Source organism: Odocoileus virginianus, chromosome 3 (assembly GCF_023699985.2).
Source record: "Odocoileus virginianus isolate 20LAN1187 ecotype Illinois chromosome 3, Ovbor_1.2, whole genome shotgun sequence".
NCBI classification, from domain to species: Eukaryota; Metazoa; Chordata; class Mammalia; order Artiodactyla; family Cervidae; genus Odocoileus; species Odocoileus virginianus.
The window spans coordinates 57,516,708-57,534,388 of record NC_069676.1 but is presented as its reverse complement, the minus strand read 5'-3'; the positions used below and the strand labels follow the sequence as shown (position 1 = coordinate 57,534,388).

The 17,681-nt window shown below is 41.7% G+C and overlaps 1 protein-coding gene across 1 annotated transcript in view; it reads left to right on the top strand.

Moving 5' to 3' along the window:
* Window positions 1–17,681, top strand: part of PDE6A (phosphodiesterase 6A) — a 76,511-nt gene that overhangs the window by 20,444 nt on the left and 38,386 nt on the right. Inside the window, exons 5-6 of the mRNA XM_020885379.2 lie at window positions 3,291–3,365; window positions 11,612–11,676. Coding sequence (XP_020741038.2) covers window positions 3,291–3,365; window positions 11,612–11,676 — 140 coding nt within the window. The remainder of the gene's footprint in view (window positions 1–3,290; window positions 3,366–11,611; window positions 11,677–17,681) is intronic.

The window sequence follows — 17,681 nt, the reverse complement described above, 5'->3', positions numbered from 1 at the left end:
AACCCCTCATAATTGCCCATTTAAGTAATAGTCTACCCTTTCTCTACTGTTTTGAAATGCCACCATTTTGATATGCCATTTTACAATATACCAGATTTTCATATATTCACGGGTTTATTATTCTGATTTTTTACTTTAAAATATCTCCCTAAGTGACTCTGGTGCAGTTGAGTCATATACTGATTTCAGGGAACTTCTGGTTTTAGTGCAGCCATCCATTTGATTTTGGTAAATTCCTGAAACAAATATTTTGCCAAACATGGCTAAATCCAGCAATAACACTCTGATACTCCTTCAGAAAGCACTAAATGAATTCATATAAATGAATGGTTCTTTTTTATTATTATTAATCTTTCATTGAAGGATAATTGCTTTACAGAATTTTGTTGTTTTCTGTCAAATCAGGCCATAGGTACACATATATTCCCTCCCTTTTGAGCCTCCCTCCCATCTCCTGTCCCATCCCACCCCCCTAGATTGATACAGAGCCCCTGTTTGAGTTTCCTGAGCCATACAGCAAATTCCAGTTGGTTATCTATTTTACATATGGTAATGTAAGCTTCCATGTTACTCTTTCCATATATCTCACCCTCTCCTCCCCTCTCCCCATGTCCATAAGTCTATTCTCTATGTCTGTTTCTCCAATTGCTGCCCTGTAAATAAATAAATTCTTCAGTACCATTTTTCTAGATTCCATATTTATGTGTTAGAAAACAATATTTATCTTTCTCTTTCTAATTCACTTCACCCTGTATAATAGGTTCTAGGTTCATCCATCTCATCAGAACTGACTCAAATGCATTCTTTTTATGGCTAAGTAATATTCCATTGTGTATATATACCACCACTTCTTTATCCATTCATTTGTCGATGGACATCTAGGTTGCTTCCATGTTTTAGCTATTGTAAATAGTGCTGTAATGAACAATGGGATACATGTGTCTTTTTCCATTTTGGTCTCCTCAGGGTATATGCCTAGGAATGGGATTGTCGGGTCATATGGTGGTTTTATTCCTAGTTTTTTAAGGAATCTCCCTACATCTTCCATAGTGGGAATGGTTCTTTTTTAATCAGAATTTCTGAGTAGTTGAATTCAAGAGTCCATTTTAAGGTGCTCAGTTTGTATCTTAAAAGATCAAAACACAGCTTTGAGCTGCAGTTCTGCCCTCTGTTTCTTTTGAACTCTCCCTCAAAAGGGAAAGTCACATTTAAGTGAGAATATCCTGATTTAGTCATCCCCAATAGATGGAACAATCTAGCAATTAGAAGTGGGCTGGGTTGCCTATAATCACTCTAAGAACCAGTTCACTTCCCCCTCCCCTGCCCTCTTGCCCTACCCCGGATAGCTAAATTCTTAACTGAAGTATTGACATTATGAAAAATGTCAATAAAGGCCACTGAATTGTACACTTAAACAGGGCGAATCACATGGTGTATGAATTATATCTCAGGAAGGCTGTTTAGAAATAAGAGAGACGGAGACAGAGGAAGGCAGGCACAAACATGCCCCACATTCCAGCCCACCCTTTGTTGACATCTGCTCCTCCTCAGGACAATCCTCAAAACCATGCAGTGTTTGACCTTGACAGTGTCAGCCTGATATCCTTCCTCTGGTCTCCTCTAACATTTGTGTTCTCTTTTCATTACTGTTTTGATTCTTACCCTGGCTACCTTACTAAAGTCACTCAAGGGCTAAGTTGTCTCCTCCAGGAGATAGTAGATTCCTCTGGGCATGAACTGTACCTTGTCTCTAGCCAGCACCAAGCATGTTGTGGAGCTTAGGTAGGTCCCCAGTTCTCATTTTCACCCAGAACTGAATTGCTTCCTGTTGTCAATAGTCAAGAGGAAGAGTTCAACAGGGCAGAAGGGTGAGGACATGAAATGTGAATGTCATGTGATCATCACTTCCCATCTGCTTGCCCTCTGGATGATGTAAGAGCAGACAAACCACCACAACAGATATGTTCAATGAGAGAGAGAGAGAGGTCAAGAAGCAGAGGGGCTTGACATCCTGCCCATGATAGCCCAGAGTGAGTGGATCACTGTCTCTAAACACAGCAGATAAGTGAACAGAGAGGCACTGGAGGACAGAGGCCTCCTCCTCAGGCCCGGATTTGGCCCAACCCAAGTGTGCAGCAGCATGCGCTGTAGACAAACCGGTGGAGAAGCAGCAAGGAAGCCTGTGTGGCATCCTAGTCAGTTTCTTCTCCTGGGGCTGCATGACCATGCAGAGCCTTTGCTGACCCTTTTCTCTCCTCTCTCTGCCCCTGTCTTTGCCAGTTATCTTACAGGTGTCATCCTTTCCTGTTGGAGCTCAGATAAAGGTCTATCTGTCCATATTTGGCACCATTGCTTCTCCTCCCTTGTTTGGGAAAAAAAGTTTTTATTATGAAAGCCATACATTTTATTAAGGAAGAATTGCTAAATAATCTCATTCACATCCCCCGAGAAAATCAATTGTTAATGCTTTGTTGTGAATTCTTTGAGAGCATTTTCTATATAGAGTTAAACCATTGGGGTCACATGATCTATGTATCTTTATCACTTCACATTTTTTACTCATTGATGTATCATGGACATCTCTTTAATCAATACATACACATCTGTAATATGCTTGTTACTAGATGTACCATAATTGATTTAATAAGTCTCCTCCTTTTGGATCCTTCCTGCTCAGTCACTAAGTCATATCCAACTCTTTGTGAGCCCATGGACTGTAGCCCTCTGTCCAGGCTCCTCTGTCCATGGGGCTCTCCAGGCAAGAATACTGGAGTGGGTTGCCATTTCCTATTCCATGGGACTCTTCCTGACCTAGGGATCAAACCCATGTCTCCTGCATTGTAGGCAGATTCTTTACCACTGTGCCATTGTAGGTTTTTTCTAATTTTTCACTGCTATAAATGATACTGCAAGAAACATTGTTCTAGCTAAACATTTGATCACATGTTTAGCAGGTATGTAAGGTAAATTTCTTGGCCATTGAGTCCTCTTTTTCCTTCTCATGTCCCACAGCAGAGGAAGTATGCGGTTGCTCTTGCTTAGCTCCCACTTCTTGGTTATTGATTAAACAGATCCAGTTCTGATGATACTGATATATTTTGAAGCACAGACATAATTGACTTTTTCCAAGTCTAGAGAATCTTGCAGCCCTGCCAAGCTTAGGTTCTACTGAGTTCTTCCCATCTTCCAAATTTCAGTGATAGATGAGTCATCCAGGTGAGTCTTCTTTTCTTAATCTCCTTTTTCAATCTGCTTTCAAGACACATAATTATTGTTTTTCTCAATCCTAGGAATTTTTTGATGTGTGGCCAGTCCTGATGGGTGAGGCTCCACCCTACGCTGGTCCCAGGACTCCGGATGGAAGGGTAGGTCTCTCTCTGGCCTGTTCAGTATGAATAAATGTTTAATGAAATATAATGTAAGGCACTATAGGCCCTGCTGAAGTTTTTCTACCACTTAGGTATTTATCTCTTCTGGGTTGCGTCGTCGCCTTTGAAATTATGGTAATTCCTCATGATTGCTCAAGCCCTGTAATTTGTAAGGTGTTTTAATATCTCACTGGAGTTTCACAACAACCTGGTGGGACTGACAGAAGAGGAAAAATATTCTTATTCCATAGATGAGGAAAGAACTCCAGAAAGATCAAGCAACCTGCTTAACGATTCACTCAGCAGAACTGTAGACTTAAGCTGTAAAGAATCTCAAAATCTAATCTAGATGTACACATTAATAGCCGGGAGGTCATTTCCAGTCAATAGATAAATATGTTTAGCTATGAACGTTTTTCAGTTATTTATTTCCAATAAATGTCTAGATTCTCAGATCCTTTTGAAAAGGTGGCAGGTCATTCAAAAACGCACAGTCCCCCCACCCCCATCCCACAGGGTAAATTTGATTGGACCTGAGTAGCAGCTGCCTCCTTGCAGCCTGGCCTGAGTTCCCTAGTTTGCCACAGTCCCCCTGACTCCCTCTTGTGTAGCCCTGGCTGCCTCCTCTCTTTTGTTTCTATTAGGTCTCCCTTGGCATTTCACTCTGTGACCTCTGGCCTCCTACTATTGCTACATTTTAAAGATGGGACATAAACACTTTAGAGAAGCTGTAATGAAATATGTGGGGATGCAAAGATGAAGCAGGATAAACAGACCTGGCACTCAAATGGCCTACAGAACCTGTAAAATGTCTTTAGCTGAGGCCACATAGAATAAGTAAGCAGCATAGCTATGTGCTGAATTGAGCTTTAGTCCAGTAATAGTCTCACAAAACCTTCCAGGCTGTCTGAAATGGTATATCATTTCTGCTAAGAGGCCTGATTCCCCCCAGCCAACACTGCTGATGCTGCTAAGTCGCTTCAGTCGTGTCCGACTCTGTGCGACCACATAGACGGCAGACCACCAGGCTCCCCCGTCCCTGGGATTCTCCAGGCAAGAACACTGGAGTGGGTCCAGCCAACACTAACCCTATCCAAAATAAAGGACAGTGTGTGTGTGTGTGTGTGTGTGTGTGTGTGTGTGTGTGTGACAGACTTTGCTGCTGCTGCTAAGTCACTTCAGTCGTGTCCGACTCTGTGCAACCCCATAGAGGGCAGCCTACCAGGCTCCCCTGTCCCTGAGATTCTCCAGGCAGTAATACTGGCGAGGGTTGCCATTTCCTTCTCCAATGCATGAAAGTGAAAAATGAAAGTGAAGTCGCTCAGTCGTGTCTGACTCTTAGCGACCCCATGGACTGCAGCCCACCAGGCTCCTCTGTCCATGGGATTTTCCAGGCAAGAGTACTGGAGTGAGTTGCCATTGCCTTCTCCATGACAGACCTTATTTAACCTTAATTCAAACTCTAGGTATTCAGAATTAACACCCTGGCTGTGAGCTTCATATACACATCAGAAAAGATTTCAACCTTGGAATCAACAATGTCTGCTGAGCTGTATCCAAAATGACCTTTATAATCTGCCGCTGTCCAGTTTCAAACTACTATTTTGCCCATACAATTTCATGTTTTCATTTTGGAGGACTAACTCTGCAAGGCTAACATCATGTACTGCTGTCAGAAAACTGTTTGCGGACATTTTTTTCTTTTTAAGTACAGCTTGCTGTATTGGCATAGTTGAGATGTTACTACTGAGTTTTCATCGAATTCACATATGAGTTGGTTTTGTTTCTTCCAGAAATTTAGAATTTTCGAAACTAGGGTAGAGACCACTCTAGCTTTCAGACTCCACCAACTTCAATTAATTTCAATTTTCTGGGCTGCTTTAATATTTAGCTCTCTGAGCTGAGCCCTGTGGTCAGAGGTCATCTCCAACTCCAGAAGGCCTAGAGAAATATCAGGCCCTATCTAACTTATCTGGTTCTTCAGTCTTGAGGATCCTTATCTTCAAGATTGAACTGAAGATGGGGGAGAAGACACATTTATATGTATCGCTGAGGCCCTTTGCTGTCCAGTTGAAACTATCACAACATTGTTAATTGGCTGTACTTCAATATAAAATAAAAGGTTTTTTTTTTTAAAAAAAAGATTGAACTGAAAAGGACATTTTCTCACTAAGCTCCAGCCTAAAAGGGATGCTCATCATCTGATCATTTCAGAAGCTTTAGTTTCACTGAGGTGACCAGCACACTCATGGGTAAAACTTTTCTTCCTCAAACCCTCCTCCAGCTCATGCAGCGATGACTCAGTCTTGGTAAGAGTGTGACATGCTATGTTGCAATGGAAAAGGCCAGGAGACAAAGAGCTTTGGTCTTAGTGGGTTGCTGGCCTGTAGGGCAAGCTTGGTCAAATAACCCCTTCGGGTCTGCATTTTCTCTTCTGTGGAATGCTGTCACCGAATTTATCTCCAAAGGCAGTTTGATGTTTAGGACACAGTTGGTGAGGAAAACACAGAGAGGCCTGAGCCGGGGCCCAGACACAGCAGGACAGGACTGGACAAAAGCAGATCTTCTGGAAAGAGCATAGGTTGAAGGGAGGAAGACTAAATTCAGGTCCCTGCTCCAGCAGCTGGCTGTGTGGCCTTGGACGCCTCTCGGAGCCTCCCCTTCCTCATGTGGAACACCCAGGTAATCAAGCTGACCTAGGCAGGCCATGGTGGCTAAAGCGAATCACACTGACTTGGTAGGCACTCCGACAACCATGGCAACATAAGTCTCACTCTCTGCCGGTCACTTCACCTGGAGTCTGCGAATATACTCTTCTCGTCAGTCTATGGAGGAGGTATCCAGGTAGGTCAACAGAAGAGAATCTGCCTGATAAGCAGGAGACATGGGTTCAATCCCTGGGTCAGGAAGATCCCCTGGAAAAGAAAATGGCAACCTACTCTAGTATTCTTGCCTGAGAAATCCCATGGACAGAGGAGCCTGGCTGGCTATAGTCCATGGGGTTGCAAGAGTTGGATACAATTGAGCAACTAAATAAAAACAACATTCTCTTTATGTCTATTGGATAGTAGAGACATTAAAGGCTTGAAGGGGAAAAATCATTTACACAGTTTCAAACTCTGGATGCTTTTCTTTCGGGTAACTATCATTGCAATCATGCTGCTTAACATCCCCTGTTGCCTTCTAACATCACTCTTACAATTGATCTGCCATGTTCACGCTAGAAACACAGTTTCTGTCTGGCTTTTGACCAATTAAGCTCCCCGAATCTTGGGTCTGAAGCTCTCCCAAAGCAGCTCTACCTCACTTCATCTCCTTTTAAAAATAAAGCATTGTATGTGTGTGTGCTTTCATTATGAAAAACAGCTATGTAGGCTTCATGAAAAAAACAAAAATGGCACTTCTTTTAAAACTGGTATATTTCCATTCATGATGATCTGGCTCTGGCTATATCTGGCTCTTTCAAAGACCCTGTGTTACTGTGTCAGCTGCTTAGGTGCAAGGTGACAAAGGCACTCATTGATGGCTTGGTTTTGATTTTCCAAAAGCGGGTGGACTCCTACATGAATATGGCCTTGAAAGTAACTTGGCTGAGCTACAGCATGTGGAAAAAGTTCTATTTATCTAGAGAACACTGATTTTTCTGTTGCTCTCTGTGAAGGTAAAACTGAGTCTCATGTTAAGTTTAAAAGAAAAAAGTCCATCTCTCATCTTTCTAAAGGAATCTGGCAGAGACCTCTGGGTAGGGCAGTCTACCAGGCGCAGAGAGCCAGCAGGTTGCCTAGGGGAGCAGCGAACAGCCCAGGTTCAAGGACAGATGACCCTGAAGCAAGAAAGCCATCTCCCCGGCCAGGAGGAAACAGCTCTGCCAAAGGCCCAGCAGATTTCTAGAACTGCCCATAGGATATGACTTCATAGTTTTAAAATGTTCTTAGCACAATTGTTTATATTTCCTGAAAAAGTAATACATGACAACAGAGAAGAGCTCACACCATATGAAAGAGTACAGTACAGAAATCTAGCCTGCCTTGAGGCAGCTAGGCAGCCACTATGAGTGGTCTATCTTTCTCAAATGCCTATGGATATTTCTGTATGTACATATACAAGCTGGGTTTATTTTTTTATTTTTTTATTTTTGAAGTTACCCACATCTTACTTTATTTTTTTTTCCATTTATTTTTATTAGTTGGAGGCTAATTACTTTACAACATTGCAGTGGTTTTTGTCATACATTGAAATGAATTAGCCATGGATTTACATGTATTCCCCATCCCGGTCCCCCCTCCCACCTCCCTCTCCATCCCATCCCTCTGGGTCTTCCCAGTGCACCAGACCTGAGCACTTGTCTCATGCATCCAACCTGGGCTGGTGATCTGTTTCACCCTAGATATACATGTTTTGATGCTGTTCTCTTGAAACATCCCACCCTCACCTTCTCCCACAGAGTCCACAAGTCTGTTCTATACATCTGAGTCTCTTTTTCTTTTTTTGCATATAGGGTTATCGTTACCATCTTTCTAAATTCCATATATATGTGTTAGTATACTGTAATGGTCTTTATCTTTCTGGCTTACTTCGCTCTGTATAATGGGCTCCAGTTTCACCCATCTCATTAGAACTGATTCAAATGAATTCTTTTTAATGGCTGAGTAATATTCCATGGTGTATATGTACCACAGCTTCCTCATCCATTCGTTTTAGGAAAGGCAGAGGAACCAGTGATCAAATTGCCAGCATTCATTGGATAATAGGGATTCCCAGGTGGCGCTAGGTGAAGAACCTGCTTGCCAATGCAGGAGACATAAGAGACAAGGGTTTGATCCCTGTGTCGGGAAGATCCCCTGAGGGAGGGCATGGCAACCCACTCCAGTATTCTTGCCTGAAGAATCCCGTGGACAGATGAGCCTGAAGGGCTATAGTCCATAGGACTGCAAAGAATTGGATGTGACTGAGGCGACTTAGCACTGGATCATACAGAAAGCAAGGGAATTCCAAAAAAACATCTACTTCTGCTTCATTGACTACACTTATGCCTTTTACTATGTGGATTACAACTAACTGTGGAAAATTCTTAAAGAGATGGGAATACCAGACCACCTTACCTGCCTCCTGAGAAACCTGTATGCAGGTCAAGAAGAAACAGTTAAAAGTGGACATGGAACAATGGACTGGTTAAAAATTGGGAAAGGAGTACATCAAGGCTGTACACTGTTACCCTGCTTATTTAACTTTTAGGCAGAGTAATCCTGGGCTGGATGAATCACAAGCTGGAATCAAGATTGCTAGGAGGAATATCAACAACCTTAAATATGTAGATGATACCACTCTAATGGCAGAAAGTGATGAGGAACTGAAGAGCCTCTTGATAAGGGTAATAGAGGAGAGTGAAAAAGCTGGCTTAAAACTCAACATATAAAAAACTAAGATCATGGCATCTGGTCCCATCATTTCATGGCAAGTAGAAGGGGAAAAAGTAGAAGCAGTGACAAATTTTATTTTCTTGGGCTCCAAAATCCAAAACTTCAGATGACTGCAGCCATGAAATTAAAAGATGCTTGCTCCTTAGAAGAAAAGTTATAACAAACCTAGACAGCATATTAAAAAGCAGAGACATTACTTTGCTGACAAAGGTTCATATAGTCAAAGCTATGGTTTTTCCAGTAGTCAGGTATGGGTGTGAGACTTGGACCATAAAGAAGGTTGAACACCAAAGAACTGATGCTTTCAAATTGTGGTGCTGGAGAAGACTCTTGACAGTCCCTTGGACTGCAAGGAGATAATTCTGGTCAATCCTAAAGGAAATCAACCTTGAATATTCATTGGAAGGACTCATGCTGAAGCTGAAGCCCCAGTACTTTGGCCACCTGATACAAAAAGTCAACTTATTGGAAAAGACCCTGAGCTAAGAAAGACTGAAGGCAAAAAGAGAAGAGGGCAACAGTGCATGAGATGGTTAGATAGCATCACTGACTCAATGGTCATGAATTTGAGCAAAATCCAGGAGATAGTGAAGGACAGGGAAGCCTGGTATGCTGTAGTCCATGGGGTCTCAAAGAGTTGGACATAACTTAGTGACTGAACAACAACAAATGAATGAATTCCTCCACCACTCACCTTGACAAATGTGATAATTCTATTCTGTGCCTTACTTTCCCACCTGAGAATATTTGGCATCTTTCCCTATCAACACAGATACAACTCTGAAGACAAGCACCCACTATGTGCAGGCACTGTTTTTCAATCATCTCCAAGGGATGGACATCAACTATCTCTAGGCTTTTTAAAGCAGTCTGGCTGAGAGCCCTAGGTGGGGAAAACAATGGTTTTACCTACATTTGGGTATATATCTATAGGATTTATTAGCATATGTAGAATTACTGAGTCAAAGAATATGTGCATTTTAATCTATAAAAGGCTGTTCATGCTTACTATCCACCTACAATCTTAGACTCAAAGCTGGAATGGGCTTTACAGATTCTCCAGTTCAGTGTTTTAAATTCCCGGATTATCTTTAGAATCCTAGGTTTCCACAGTGGCTGCCTCAGCCAGGGGTGAATGGGGCAGTAGAGGATAGGACAGGGAGTGAGGGAGAACCCAGAGATGCAGGATCTCGAGGTACCAGACTCTGCTCCCATCAGGGTGGCGTTACTTTCCTCTGCTTTCTAGGAGTAAGGCCTATGCTTTGTGAGGAGAAAGAGTTCTGCTACTTGATACTGACAACAAACAAGCACCACCCATCTTACCGCTGGGGCCCAGAGAGGACACCAAGTGGAACCAAGACCAGAGCCTGAGCCTTTGCACTATGGATCTATCCCTGACTCCATTTCATCGTGCTGCAGGGGGCACCTGGCCTCCCCTTGCATGCTTCCTGCTGCAGGTAGCTCTTACCTACCCTGGAGCAGCCATGGGTGCTCTGAAAGGGCTCAGTCACTGTAGCTGCTTCAAACTGAGCACTGAGGGGCAGAGTGTCTCCTTCTCCTTCATGATCCTGCAGGTCACAATTACCTCTCAGCTAGGCACCTTGACTAGATAAGGAATTTCTATTTGTGGAGGTTCTGGGTCAGGTGGCCTGGGTGGGCTCAGATATCTACATTTTAAACTCTAGGGTGATACTTCTCAAAATGCCTGTGTTAAGGAATAATTTTTTAAAATTTCCAATTCATTCTGGACTAATACTTTTAAAGATATGATAAAGGTCTATATTTGAAAAAATTGTCTTCTAAAAATTTTAGAAGACATATAAAATGTTAAGTCTTTTAAAAATTATTAGTTTCAGCAGACATAACCTAACTCAGTCAAATTCCTATAAAAGTTTCTAAACACTGACTGCCAATTTCTGTTTTTATCTCATCATGGAATAGTAATAAATAGTGTACAGACTGGTACCAATCCAGGGACCACACTTTGAGTAACCCTGTTCTAGGTGAGGGTGATACAGAGAGGAACACACTATTTAAGCCGATGAACCTTAAGTGACACAGCACAAAGAGCTCTCAGACTGGAGTCAAGGGCCTAGGTTCTGATCCTGGTTCACTGTCTTATAATAAATGTGTCCTTTCTCCTTTCTGGGTCTCAGTTTTCATATTTGTAAAATGCTAACATTCCTATCACATGTAGGTGTTTAGACATTTTAATAAGGTAATGGATTTTCCCCCAATTACATTTTTCACGTAATTGAACAGATCTACTGTAAGAGAATGGGGGTTTTAATGGTGCAAGGAGGTAGGAGGGATGGAGGAGGTGGAAAGTGAATGGGATGCATGGGGCATGATTGGGAAGCCAAGTCTGAAAGAGCTGATGAAGCAGAGAGAGGAGCTGAGTGAAGGAGGAAGGGGCTGTGACCATGAAGCTGACTCTGCATGGAGGATGGCTGGGTTGACGATGATGCTAATGGGACAGGAGCCCCCTTCCATCTTCCTCTCTCACTAGACTCCAGTAGTAATCTTTTCTCCTTGTACCGAACCCCTAGGCCCCCTCAGAACACTTCCTACTCCTTTTGAAGCCCCAGATCCCATCCCCTGCCTGGCCACTGTGAGCTGGCTCCAAGGAAGAGCAGGATGAATCTTGAGACTCAGCTGGCAGTGAGCTCCAGGGGCACTGGGACACACCCTCAGAGGGTCAGGCCAGTGCTTCTGGAAAACCCCAGGGCACAGGGGAAAGAACAAAGCCTGTCTCAAGGACACACTCCTGCTGCAGTTCTGTCTCAGACTCTGAAAGTATATATTTCTCTCTCTTCTGCCTAGGAAATCAACTTTTACAAGGTCATTGACTACATCCTGCATGGCAAAGAAGACATTAAAGTCATCCCGTAAGTCTCTTCTCCAAACGTGCAGAATTGCAGGTGCATTGGTGTCCATAACACACTCATTCAAAAATCAACACTAACCAAACCCAAGAAGGCCACCCACTCAGGCAGAGCAACAAAGAGACCATGCAGAAGGGTGGGAAAGATCATGCAGGCTGGAAAATGAGGCTGGATTCTTAGTCAGCTGCTGTGAGTTCAAGTCCCAAGTCCAGTTTAGTAAGTGGCCTCTCTATGGAATGAGACCATGGATCTGATCAGGGCTTTTCAATGGTTTTCTGTGGAGGCACATCTGGGGCCTAAGGCAGAGGGTGAGGGAAAGGAAGGAAGTTAGCAAAGGAAGTGACTCAGACCCCAAAGAAAGCTTACTCTCTAGTGTCTTTTTTTTTTCTGGTTGCACCATGTGGGATCTTAGTTCCCCAGAGATTGATTCTGCGCCCTCAGCAGGGACAGCTCAGAGTCCTAACCACTAGACCACCAGGGAAGTCCCCTCTAATGTCTTAGGTGATCAAGGAGGGTAACAAAAAGGCTAAAATCCCAGAGGGTGAGGCCTACCTGCAGGTGGTGGGGCCTCAAAGGCCATTTTAAGATTCCAACAGTCAAGAATGTTTTGCATATAAGCATGAACTTTTTGGTCAGGAGACCATGTCCCAAAACTCAGTTGTCTTTTTATCTATTCGAATCCTCTATGGGTGCCAGGATCCATGCCCACAGTTCTGTCTGAGGCTTGGCTGTTTCCCAAGTGAACTTCAGACTCCTTGAGGCCAGAATCAGCCTCTGTGGAGAGCCTCACCTTTCCTCTCATTTCTGGTTCACATGAGGAGATTTATTGCAGGTTACCTCAATCCTTAAACAGTGCGTGTGGGAGGCCTCAACTGTTGCCAGAGAATTTTGATAGTGCAGTCACTCAGATAACCCAGTTCTCTGGTTTATCTTTTCCTGATGAGGGATGAGAGATTGCTTTACGTTCCTGAGTTTCTGGGTTTTCTCTGTTCAGTCCTGTTTATACAATGACTGAGTCTTTTCTAAATTCATTTCTTTTCTTTTTTTTTTTCTTGTGAACGGCATACTCTGCCCCCGTCCTGTTCTCTGACCACTTCTCTAGAGGTGCCAGTTTATCAGACTCATTGTCTGTGTTCAGAGTTATCACAGCTCACAGCGTTCCCCATCTCACCACTTCTCACCAAGCATCACATCCTCTAGTCTCTGATAACATCCACCTTGCTGCATTCTACAATGGGGCTATATCCACACTGAACTTAATATAAATTCCCAGAAGTAACTTCAAGAGATTATACTATGATGCAACACCAAAACAAAAAGCAGCTTTGAATGGCGCAAAGAGACAGGAGAAAGATGTGAGATATGATAAAAACCTAAATCTAAATGCTAAACGAGCTCTGTTGATATTCATAAATAATTTTAAGTTCAAAAGCCTTGTATTACAGATTAACTGGCAGAATATTATCTTTCTCAGGTGTGTATAAGAAATGGTTCTTGGGAATTTCCTGGGAGTCCAGTGGTTAGGACTGCACTTGCACTGCAGGGGTCAGGCAGTTAAGATCAAACAGGCTGGGTTCTCCTAAGAACTGATGAGTTTCAAGATATACTGATATATGAAGAAATACCATATATCCTGTTTACAAGAGACCTATCTAAAAGATCATACAGAAAAAATGAAAGAATGAACAAAAGATATGCCTCGCAAATGATAATCAAAAGAAAACTGATGTAACTATGTTACTATTAGATAAAAATAGGTGTCAAGGTGCACATTAGTAAAAATAATCACTTCTTAATGCCACAGGACTGGAAAAGGTCAGTTTTCATCCCAATCCCAAAGAAAGGCAATGCCAAAGAATGCTCAAACTACCGCACAATTGCACTCATCTCACAGGCTAGTAAAGTAATGCTTAAAATTCTCCAAGCTAGGCTTCAGCAATACACGAACTGTGAACTTCCAGATGTTCAAGCTGGTTTTAGAAAAGGCAGAGGAACCAGAGATCAAATTGCCAACATCCACTGGATCATCAAAAAAGCAAGAAACTTCCAGAAAAGCATCTATTTCTGCTTTATTGACTATGCCAAAGCCTTTGACTGTGTGGATCACAATAAACTGCAGAAAATTCTGAAAGAGATGGGCATACCAGAGCACCTGACCTGCCTCTTGAGAAACCTGTATGCAGGTCAGGAAGCAACAGTTAGAACTGGACATGGAACAACAGACTGGTTCCAAATATGAAAAGGAGTACGTCAAGGCTGTATATTGTCACCCTGTTTATTTAACTTATATGCAGAGTACATCATCAGAAACGCTGGGCTGGAGGAAGCACAAGCTGGAATCAAGATTGCCAGGAGAAACATCAATAACCTCAGATATGCAGATGACACCACTCTTACGGCAGAAAGTGAAGAACTAAAGAGCCTCTTGATGAAAGTAAAAGAGGAGGGTGAAAAAATTGACTTAAAACTCAACATTCAGAAAACTAAGACCATGGCATCCGGTCCCATCACTTCATGGCAGATAGATGGGGAAACAGTGGCTGACTTTATTTTTCTGGGCTCCAAAATCACTGCAGATGGTGATTGCAGCCATGAAATTAAAAGATGCTTACTCCTTGGAAGGAAAGTTATGACCAACCTAGACAGCATAGACATTACTTTGCAGACAAAGCAGAGACATTACTTTGCCAACAAAGGTCCATCTAGTCAAGGCTATGGTTTTTCCAGTGGTCATGTATGAATGTGAGAATTGGACTATAAAGAAAGCTGAGTGCCAAAGAATTGATGCTTTTGAACTGTGGTGTTGGAGAAGACTCTGAAGAGTCCCTTGGACTGCAAGGAGATCCAACCAGTCCATCCTAAAGGAGATCAGTCCTGGGTGTTCATTGGAAGGACTGATGATGAAGCTGAAACTCCAATACTTTGGCCACCTGATGTGAAGAGTTGACTCATTGGAAAAGACCCTGATGCTGGGAAAGACTGAGGGCAGGAAGAGAAGGGGACAACAGAGGTTGAGATGGTTGGATGGCATCATCGACTCAATGGACATGGGTTTGGGTGGACTCCGGGAGTTGGTGATGGACAGGGAGGCTTGGCGTGCTGTGGTTCATGGGGTTGCAAAGAGTTGGACATGACTGAGCAACTGAACTGAACTGAATTGAATAATAAAGGGGTCAATTTAACTTGACTTTCTAGGAAGAATTTACAAATGTGTGTATGCTTAACAATGTGGCCTCCAAAAGAAAGCAAAAACTGGCAGAAACTTAAGAATGTGTAGACAAATTCATGTTTGCTAATTGCTACAGTAGACTAAAATAAACAGAATAGAGAATATTTAAATAAGATAATTACCAAACAATCTAATGGATACATACATTAATAAAACATGACATCTCACACCCAAACTACAGAACTCTCAGTCTTTTCAAGAATACCTGTGCATTTATGATAACTGATGATATAACAGACCATAAAACAAACCTCAAATGATTGAAATCATACAGAGATGTCTTCTAGTCACAATGAAAATATGCTAGAAACTAATAACAAAGAGTTAATTAGAAAAAAATCTCCATGTGCTTGGAAACTAGAAACTACTTTTATGGGGAAAAAAAGGAATACACTTCCATATGATCCATGGGTAAAAGAAGAACTCAGTGGAAATTATTATATTTTCTGAACTGAAGAGAACGACAATATCACATGATATGTGATAAAACCAATGTGATGCAGTGATATCATACCTAAGGTGAAATTTACAGTATTATACTTTCATACTAGAAAATAATAAAAAATAAAGTAATAAACTATGTACCAAAATTATATCAGCCAGGGCCCCAACAGATACTAGGTGTCACATTTAAATTAGGGTATTTGGGGGCTTCCCTGGTGGTCCAGTGGCTCAGGCTCTCCGCCCCCAGTGCAGGGAGCCTGGGTTTGATCCTAGTCAGGGGACTAGATCCCACATTCCGCAACTAAGAGTCTGAATGCTGCAGCTAAAGATTCCATGTACCATCACTAAGACCCAGAGCAGTCAAAGAAATATTTTTTTAAAAATCGGGGTAAATCAAGGAGGGTTTATTTCCAAAGGGATGAATTACAGAGGTGCGTGTGTGGATGGAATGAAGGAAACCAACCACAAGAGAATATTTTAGTAGTAAAGTTGTAAGCACTTCTGGGCCCTAAGGAAATTTCTAGAATGTGGTGAGGAGAAACAGTAATGTAGAGCAGGCCATCCTTAGAGAAGTGCAGACAAAACAAACTCAGAGCAACGCTGCCAGGAGGAACCCAGGGAAATAAATAGCCTGACCTTCCTGTTCTACCGCCCTGTAGTTTTGGCTAGGTCTTCTCTTCAGTCTAAACTCAGTCAGAAGCTAGAAGGCCAGACACCCCGTTGATGGAATCCACACAGACTGGCCTCCCGTGACGCCTCCCGTGACAGGGAGGAGCAGGTTGGAAGTGACTCTGGAGGGGCAGAGTTATCCATCACATTATCTCAAGAAACTAACAACAAACAAGCATACCCTTTCAAAATAATAAAGATAAGCCCAGAAATTAATTAAATATTAACAAAATATTGAACAAATGCCAAAAGTTGGTTTCTTGGACAGATTAATCAAATTGATGAATTTCTGGCAAGACTGAGCAAGAAAAATAGGAACTCGAATGAACTGTATCAGGAAGGAAAAGAGGAATAACCACAATCATATAGACACTAACAGGATACAATAAGAAGATATTATGCCCAGAATATTTTAAATCTAGATGAAAGAGGCAAATTTCTATAAAAATAAAACCTACTAAATATAAATCACAGAGAAATAGAAAATCACAATAGTCTTATAACAGTAAAATACATTAAAACCCTTCCATAAAGACATTTCAGGCTCAGATGCCTTCAGAGATGAGTTTTACTAAATATTTAAGGAAGAAATAACACAATTCTCATACAAATTATCCAAGAGAATAGAGGGGGAAAAAATGACTAGTATAAACTTGACACCAAAACCCAACAAAGTCTGTATGAAAAAGGAAAATTCATACCAAGCTTACTTGTGAACCTAGATGCAAAGATCCTAAATAAAATTTTATCAGATAATAATTAAAAAGGGTTATACATCATGACCCAATTGAGTTTAGTCCAGGAATGCAAGGCTAACATTAGAACAATCAATCTATAAAGTCTGTCACATTAACAGAAACATGTTACAATTATTTCCATAGAGAACTTTATTAATCTAAAAATACTTTTTTTAATGTCAGAAAATACTAAAGCATTGACAGAGACATGGAGCAAAGGCAACTCTGATATACCACTTATGGTAGTGCAAATTGGGTTTTAGAAAACAGTTTGGCTTTCTCGAGTAAAGTTGAAGATATGCACATCTTATGACCCAGTATTTCTACTCCAGAAATACCACATGGAACTGAGAGCATGCATACACCAGAGTGTTGGAAGCAGCAATACTCATGTTAGCCTCACACTAAGGGGATGTCCATCAACATAATGCATAAATTATATGCAATCTTACAAGGAAAAATAGTTTAAGTCTATCAAACAAATGAATTACAGTGACATGAAAAAGAAGTCCAACAAAATAATGCATGTTCATTGAATGATTCCACCTGAATGAAGTTGAAAAATATGTGAAACAGGGTACAGGAAATCAGGTGGTAAAACTCCACAGAAAAGCAGGAATCATAAAGTTGGGACAACCATTCCCTTTGGGGTTCAGGAGAAGGTTGTGAGTGGGAGGGGCAGGTTAGGGATTTCCAAGGTGTCAACAGGTTGTTAGAGTTTCATAGATGTGGTTCCATAGGTGTTCACTTTCAAACAACTGAAGTTCTTAATACATTTTTCTGTGTATTTTTAGCAATAAACAAGTAAAAATATACCATATAAAATAAATATATAAATCTAAATTGTGATATTGCTGTGTATGTTAGTCACTCAGTCATATCTGACTCTTTGCAATCCCATGGACTATAGCCTGCCGGGTTCCTCTGTC